The 7,781-nt window shown below is 61.0% G+C and overlaps 1 protein-coding gene across 2 annotated transcripts; it reads right to left on the bottom strand.

The window, feature by feature from the left end:
- Positions 1–1,377: 1,377 nt before the first annotated feature.
- On the bottom strand, positions 1,378–7,141 carry LOC113934615 (skin secretory protein xP2-like). 2 transcript variants are annotated; one of them, XM_027615986.2, is made up of 3 exons: positions 3,302–3,913; positions 2,714–2,892; positions 1,378–2,275 (listed from the first exon to the last, which is right to left on the bottom strand). In XM_027615986.2, exons 1-3 carry the CDS (start codon positions 3,306–3,308, stop codon positions 1,406–1,408), a joined length of 1,056 nt encoding a protein of 351 aa, XP_027471787.2. In that variant the 5' UTR covers positions 3,309–3,913; the 3' UTR covers positions 1,378–1,405. The 2 variants fall into 2 exon arrangements, 1 of the variants encoding a protein (XP_027471787.2); XR_004819542.1 differs by lacking the exons at positions 2,714–2,892; positions 3,302–3,913 and adding an exon at positions 6,984–7,141.
- Positions 7,142–7,781: the final 640 nt, after the last annotated feature.

Here is a 7,781-nt window from a genome sequence, read left to right as displayed (position 1 = left end):
CCCACATACACGTGCGTGCTCTTCCGGGAAGGGGTTGCGTGCACAGAGACCCCCAAAGGCCTAGGGAGCCAGGGGACTGAAGAAAAGGAGGCAAGTCCTGTCAACGAGAAATGGTTTCTTCCAGGGAACTAAGGACAGAAGGACATCTGGGCGCCACCAGACACCAGTCCATCTGCACAAGCCCATGTTGGTGAGACCTGTTCTTAAGCCCCAGGAGGAGGATGTGGGACAACAGGTGTCACTGTCGTATCTCCAGGGCAGATGGAGGACCTTCTTGCCACAGGGTGTCCTTAAGGGTGTGGCTCCCAGAAAGAAAGAATGTGCAAGGGGAGAGGGCTGTGTTCAGGAGGCTGCAGGTGGATCCCATCCATCTCCTTGGGCATTAGCGTTGTTCCATTCCCTGCTCTCTCCACCACCGCTGTGCTGAACACTCCTGGAAACACGTCTGTGAAACCCGAGCCAGAGTTTCCGGGGGTGAGTCCGAGGACCAGCATGCTAGGTGATGGGTGCACCTTCAGCCTGGGATGGGTGCTGCGCACTGTTCTCCCAGACAGGGGTGCCCGTCACCCTTTCCTCCAGGGGACCTCCACTTCCTCACGTTCTCCTCAGGGCTGCTGGTCCCCAGACCAGACACCTGCCGGTCTGAGGGTGACCAGTGCTGCCTCCATAGAGTTTCCTTGGCCAGAGTCCTTCCCCGGGAGCATCTCTGACTCCCCCCGTGCCCGTCCCCCCATTGGACTTGCATGCGTGTGGTCTCTGTCCCTGTGGAACCCAGTGACTTGGAGCCTGGTTTGGACCAGAGTCAGGTGAAACCTTTCTCTGGCCTTGGGTTGTGAGCAATGCATTGCCCTTCGGGGTATGTCTTCCAGCTTTCTGCATTTCCCTGGTTTCTGTGTGGGCCACAGGAGGAACCAGTCCTGTCCTGTCTGGGGTCAGGCTGTGGTGTCCCAGCAGGAACAGGGGTTTCGGCCCCGAGATTGTGCCCATATTTACCAAAGGGGCTCTATGATTACATCTCATCTGTAATCCATCGGGTATTTCAACATCGATTAAGGAAAATTCTATGTAAAATGAACAGAAAAAAACGAGTCCTCTTTGAAAATGGGGCAGACACAAAGGCCCGTACTGTGTGATTCCACGTACAGGAAACACCCAGTAAAGGAACAGAGAGAGAAAGCAGCTTAGGGGTCGCCAGGGGCTGGGTTGGGGGAGAAATGGGCAGGGAGTCCTTCTGGTTCAGGGTGTCATTTGGGGAAGCAGATATTCTGCAGCAATGTTCTGTGGTGTGGTGGCCCAGTGTGGGGAATGTGCTAATGCTCAGGACTTGTTCAATTGAAAATAATTAATTTTATTTTTTTACATAAATAATAAACAGCATATAGGACAAGGAAAGATAATATAACAGTTAATTTGTACCGAGAGAAAGAAAATAAGGGGATGGCATGAAACAATATGGCGGGATGTTGGGGTCAGCTGATGGAACTAAGGGTAATTGTACAAGGGGCTCTCCCCGCAAGGATATGGGTTCTGGCTGTGGTTCTGGGAGCCCTGTAGGAGCAGGAGGAGGGGCAGGAGCCGGGTCTGGGGAAGGAGCAGAGCCACAGTTCGGGGCAGGCACAGGGGCACCGGCTCCGGCAGGAACAGTGGCAGGAACAGGGGCAGGCTCTCCGGGCACAGGCTCTCCAGCAGGCCCTTCCTGGTCGGCGTCAGGCTCTCCGTGGGCAGGTGCCAGGTCACCTGCTGGCTCCTGGTCTCCTGCTGACGTCTCTGCAGGCACCACCCCTCCCTGCAGAGCTGCTGATGGAGTTGGAGCCAACTCTAGCTCCTTAGGTGGTGGAGCAGCGGTGAGAGGAGAAAAGCTCACCCCGTGCATGCTCTCCGTGGGCCTTTGCAAGACAGAGCCCAGCCCAGGGCCTCCCAGAGAAGCCGCAGCCAGGACGGAGCCCTCCCCGGGACGTCTCGACTGCAGTCCAGTCTTTGCTCCTGGCCCCACACCAGCCTCTGGGGGCTCCTCCCTGTGAGTCAGCCCCGACCCGTCCCCACACACCCACAGGCACCCAGCACCAGGCTTCTCAGCCTCGGGCTCGACCTCCGTGGCGTCCGGCTCCTGCAGCACAATCCAGTCAATGACCACCAGGGACAGTGGTCTGGTTGGTGTCGGAGGCCTTCCCCCGCAATCCCCAGCACCTGCTCCTGGGGACCCCTGTGGGGTCACGCCCCAGGTCCCGGAAATGGAACGGATGTCCGCCAGTCTCCTCCCGATTTCATCCGTGGTCTGCAAAGACAGGGACGGGTAGCCGGCCCAGAGGCATCACAACCCTGCCCGGCCAGCCTCCTTGTCCCCCTGCCCCGTCCCCCTGCTGCTCCCAGATCAGACACACACCTGTGCGTGCCCAGCCCTCACGCGGGACAGTGACCCCCCCTGCAGGGCAATTGGAATAAACCCAGGGCAGAAGCTCGCAGCCCCCCACACCCTGTCCCACCCAGCCAGCCTTGACCTTGAACATGACCTGCCCACTGGGTATCTGACTCCTCATCAGCCTGCTCTTGAATGGGGTTGGCCCACCCTACATGACCCCTCTTCACACACACACACACACACACACACACACACACACACACACACACACACACACGGGTGGGGCCCTGGGGCTGCACAGGTGGATTAGACCCTGTGGGGCTGGGTGGCCGGCTCTGGGCCTCCTGGTGTCACCTTGTGATCTTTCTGACCAAACGGCCAGAGGCAGTGGGGAGCCCTGACACGACATCGTGGGGGGACAGCGTTCGCAGGGTGTGCTTTCTTCCGCCTACAGCCTCTGGACCTCGGAAGGCAGCATGTGAACATCTTCGTTTGAGGATCTCTAACGAAATGAGCTGGGCCGGGGGCTGTCTCTGGAATATGGGTTCCTGATTACCTGGGTTCCAAATTCTGATGGTCTCTATTGTCAGGGAAGTGAGGTCACCACGGTCGGGGTCCCCTTGCCCAACTTCCTCCTCACACAAGAGCTCCACCCCCGAGGGCCGCTCCCCCAGCTGTTCAGTGCTCACCCTCCCCCCATGCCCCATCCATACAGTGACACCCTCACAGCCCACCCACAGCCCCCGCAAGGCCTGGGTGCAGCCCTTGTGGGAGGACACAGAGCTGGGTTCAGACCGGGCTCCTGCGCGTGCCCAGGGCTGTGACCCTGGACAGACCCCGTGCCTCTCAGGGCCTCCCCAGCCTCCCCATCTGCACAGTGGGGTGTTCTGGCTTCTACTTCTAGGGACGCCATCAGGGGCAGGACCTCTACACGTTCCGTACCTGCCATCACAGGAGGCTGGTGCACACTCGACAATGTAAGGAGCAGCCAGGGGCTGGGCCGGACATGGAGCACAGCTCAGAGGGGCCTGGTCCGCTCTGGGGTCCAGGCAAAGCCACTCCCCTCCTGCCTGTGTCCCAGCCCCTGAGGGAAGGTTGCAATGAACGGATTCCGACCTTGTCCCCTGGTGACGCAGACTTCCAGGGGCTCCCATCAGGGTTAGGCTCAGGCCCCAGGGCCTCGTCTGCGCCCACGTGCTGGGCAATCCCCACAGTGGTTCCCGGGCATTCCCGAATCCTGCTCACACATCCCTGTGGAATCCCCTCCCCTCCAGGGTGGATGGCCTGTGTGACCGCGCTCTCAGGGAGAGAATGGGGCAAAACACTTTTGGGAGGTCATTTCCAAGCTGATGGAGGAAAGTGTGACTTCTCCTGGTTCCCTCTCTCCTGTGTTCATTCTCTATCTCGGTCTCTGTCTCTGTGTCTCGCACTGGAGCAGGATATTCGGGCTCCGGGGGTGATGTGAGAAACCTCAGAAGCCTCCCTTGTCCCCGTTTCCCTCTCTGGTCCCGGTGCTCCAGTCCTTCAAGGCCTCCTCACCCTGACCAGAGCAGTGATTCTGGATCCTCTTCCACATGGGGCCCCTGAGGCTGCAACAAGGAGGGCCCTGACCTTGGTATCCAGACTGGTGGCCCTGTGCTCTGCCCCGTTCTGCGTAGCCAGGTCCTCAGCCTCCCAAGCCCCGAGTCTGTCCTCTGCTGAGAAGGACCTCGAGGGGGTAGAAAACATTTTCCCCAGACTGGGATCACAGGGGGTCGGGGATGGAGATCCAAGGCCAACAGGCTCTTCTACAAGCCCGTGGGACCCTTGGGACACTGCATCTCTGCAGCCCAAGTGACAGCAGAGGAAGCTGAGGCCTTTTGGGCTCTGGACTTGGGGGTGGGTATCTCTTCCTACTCCCAAGTGCCCAGGGTGCTGGTGGACCCCGGAACCCAGACCCTGTCATCTCCCAGTGCCCTGGCAACCCCCTGGGCCCCTTGGGGACCCCTGACCATCAGCCTGGCCTGTCTCCCCTCCCCATGCTCTGGATCTGGGTCCTTGCCAGGAGTCCTGATGCCCTGCCCCATGGCCCAGCTGTCTCCAACCTCTGTCTTCTTTCCCCCTTGTCCCCCACCTCGCTCCCGGGGTGTCCTCCCCTTCTGACCCCCAGCTGGGCAGTCAGAGTGGTGTGTGTGTGTGGGTGGGTGTGCAGGTGTGCATGCCTCTACATGCCTGGGGAATGCCAAGGTCATGTACCACATGGGACATGGTGGGTAGCTCTCCCCGAGGATCTGAGGGGGTCTCACCCCCAAAGCGACCCTCATGGGAGGGGTGGGGCTGGCCCAGGACTGGAGAGCAGCCCTGCTCCTTGGGCTCTGCACCCCTCAGTTGTCCTGGGCCAGTGCCTGCCTCTCTTGACCCAGGTTCCCAACTGTCCCTGAGGGTTGGACATGGAAACGCTTGAACGTGGCCGCTCCTCCAGGGGTAGGTGGGGGACAGGTGCACCAGGCACCCAGGCCTCCCGAACGAGAGGGCCAGCCAGGTGTGTCATGGCCAGGTGTGCAAAGGGGACCTGCCCACAGCACCTATACCATGAACCAGCCCTGCGGCGGATGTACATGAGACCCATTCTCTGCACCTGACTGGTCCCCCACGTTCCCTCAACACCTCGGAGAGAGGGGCTCTTCCTTGTCCTAGGGCCCGGCATCCTTCGGACAATGAGAGCAGAGGGATTCACATCTAGAGGAGGCCGGCAGGGCGTCCCACGCAACGTCCTGTGCCCATCTCTGCTTTGTCGTCTAGGGTTCCCGGTGGACCCCCACCTAGAACAGAGGCCTGCGGGGCAGGGAGATTTGTCTGCCCTGTTCCCTGAATAATGCAAAATGTCTAGAAGGGGCTTCCTGTCCATGTGTGCAGTCAATGAAGCCCAACCAGCACCTTTCAGATGTCTGAGTGGGTCTGGGGCCCCTCTGCCAGCCCCCAGGGATCCCTGCTCTGGCTCCCCCCAGGATGGGAGCCCCAGATGGAATCTGAAACCTCGTCACAGCCAGGAATGCGGCTTTGCCCCAAAGGACACCGAGGCTTGGGGCAGAGAGCTCCTTCGCGGTGGAGAGGAACCGCCTCAGCCCCAGGCCACCCTGTCCGTGGGCCGGCCACAGGGTCGGGGACCGGTCCCGACAGTCACCCCGTGTGTGGGGTCGGGCCTCGTGGCACGCAGGGTCCCCAGGAGACACCTGAGGTTCGGAGAGGGGCCGTGCCACGCCTGAGACACACAGCCCGCAGGTGAGGGGGAGCCGCTGGGCGGGACGGGGAGCCTGCTCACCTCTTGTGAGCAGCAGGTGTGGGAAGGGCTGGGGGGCGTTCCTTGGGAGGTGCTCCGGGAGAGGGGCCATGGGAGAGGGCCTGCCCCAGCTCCACCAGCTTGCTCAGGCTGTCAGCATGGACCGCCCACAGCCTCGGGCTCTCACCCAGTGGCAGGGCGGACTTCTGTTCACAGTGGGGCTAATCTTTCGATAAAGGGGGATAATTCACAAAAGAGAAACTGCAAAAATATTCCTGTCCATGTCCCGAAGTGCAAAAGAATATCAACAATTGGTTTGGATCATCTTACACGTGTGTGAAGGGTGATTTTGTACCTGACCAAGGCTGGGGCTGGGCCGGGTGTGTGTGTGTGTGAAGGGAGCAGCCCAGACTCCTGGGGTTGACATTATGGCCAGGTAAGGGGCACAGCCGTCGTGGCAGCCCGGGGGGTCAGTGACCTGGATGGCTCTGGGGCAGGAGACCCTCCTGGCCCTCCCCGAGCCCGGGCCTGGAGAGCCGTCGTCCCCACACTCCCCCTGAGCCTGCACCAGCCCTTACTGGCTGCCTGCTGCACGGGCCCCACGCTGGGCAGCCGTAGAGGGAGGTTCCTGTTGACCAGCTTCTCCCCAATTTCTTCCATGGGGCTCTGCAAAGACAGTGAGCTGGGGTGCACAGTTGGATCACGGCGGTGTCTGGCTGGCCTGGCTGGCTCTGGGCCTCCCTGTGTTACCTTTGGGTCCCTCCAGGCAAATGGCCAGAGGGGTCTGGGTGAGACCTGACCCCAGGTCTGCGGTGAAGGAAATGGCTCTCACTGTCGGCTGTCCTGAGACCACGTCCTCGGGACATCGGGATACAGCAGGATCGGAGCATCTCCAACCAAGTGACTGTTTGGAAGGGGGCTGTCTCTAGAGTGCGGGTGCCAGTGACAGCCCTTGGGCATCTTGGGGACGCCCTGCCATCAGCCTGCCATGTCTCCGCCATCCCCCATGCTATGGCCCCAGGCAGGTTCCCAGGAGACAATGTCCACACCCCAGGACCCCGCTGCCTCCAACCTCTTCCTTCTTCCCCCCTTGTCACCTCCAGGGTCCACGCCCCCTTTGACCCCCCTGGGGAGTTAGATTGTGTGTTTGTGTATGTGTGTGTGTGTGTGTGTGTGTATGTGCACGTAGAGCCTTGTGTGTATGTGTGTTCATGCGAGGATGACCGGAGGAAAGGGCCCCACATGGGAGTGTGGGCAGCGGTGCTCCAGGATCTTAGGGACCCTCATTCATAAAGGAAACCCCATGGGAGGTGAAGCTTGGCCTCGGAAGCTGGAACCCTCCCCGTTCCTCTAGCCTCTGCTCACCTGCTGCGTCCCAGGCCAGTCCCTGCCTCCCCTGCCCTCAGTTTGCCGACTGTCCCACGAGGGGTTGGAGGAGGAACTCCATTAGCGTGGTTCTGGGTGGCCGGTCGGCTCCCACCTTTTGGGTGGACGTGGCGCAGGTGCACTCTGGGTGGGCGGGGTCCTCCCGCCAACGGTCGTCGGAGGCCGGTGGATCCTGCGCAGGTGCGCAAACGGCCCAGCAGACGGCGCATGCGCGGGACCCCACCTCCCAGCAGGCATGCGCAACACCAAGGGGCTCGCGGTGGGGTCGGTCCCACGGGTCCCGATCTCCACTGCCTGCTCAGTGACCCCATGTCCCCTTAGGCCGGGGGGCAACCCCACTCCCGCCAGGCAGGGCCGCTGGACTGAGTGGACATGGAAACCTGGGGACCAGAGAGAAATGAAACATACCCCCCACCTTGCCGTCCTGGCCGCCACGTTCCACTCCAGTGTTCGTCCCGGTGCATGGCTGGGTCAGGGGAGGGGGAATGGGGACACGTCTGGGCAGGGAGGAGTTCAGGCCGCGTTTCTCTCCTCTACATCCCCTCCCCTGTCTTCCTGGCAGCACCCCGTCTCCCCAAGGTCCGGCACTCACACACTCTCATCTCCCTGCTTTAATCCCCAACACATCCTCCTGGGGTGGGAGTCACTGACCCCATCTTCAAAGTAGAAAACGGAGGTCCCAAGAGTTCCCATAGGAGCTTGCCAGTCACAGGGCTGGGACAGGGCCCTGCTGTGGGTTTGAACCCAGATCAACCTGACCCAAAGCCTGAGCTTCCA

This window comes from Zalophus californianus, chromosome 13 (genome assembly GCF_009762305.2).
Source record: "Zalophus californianus isolate mZalCal1 chromosome 13, mZalCal1.pri.v2, whole genome shotgun sequence".
NCBI lineage: Eukaryota > Metazoa > Chordata > Mammalia > Carnivora > Otariidae > Zalophus > Zalophus californianus.
The sequence above is the reverse complement of the archived record's forward strand: the minus strand, read 5'-3'. Positions and strand labels throughout refer to the sequence as shown.

Excerpts from the sequence above, each read along its gene's own strand:
- LOC113934615 (XM_027615986.2), bottom strand. Across the intron at positions 2,276-2,713 it reads TTGGTCAGAAAGATCACAAG|ACCACGGATGAAATCGGGAG; the intron begins GTGACACCAGGA and ends CTGTCTTTGCAG.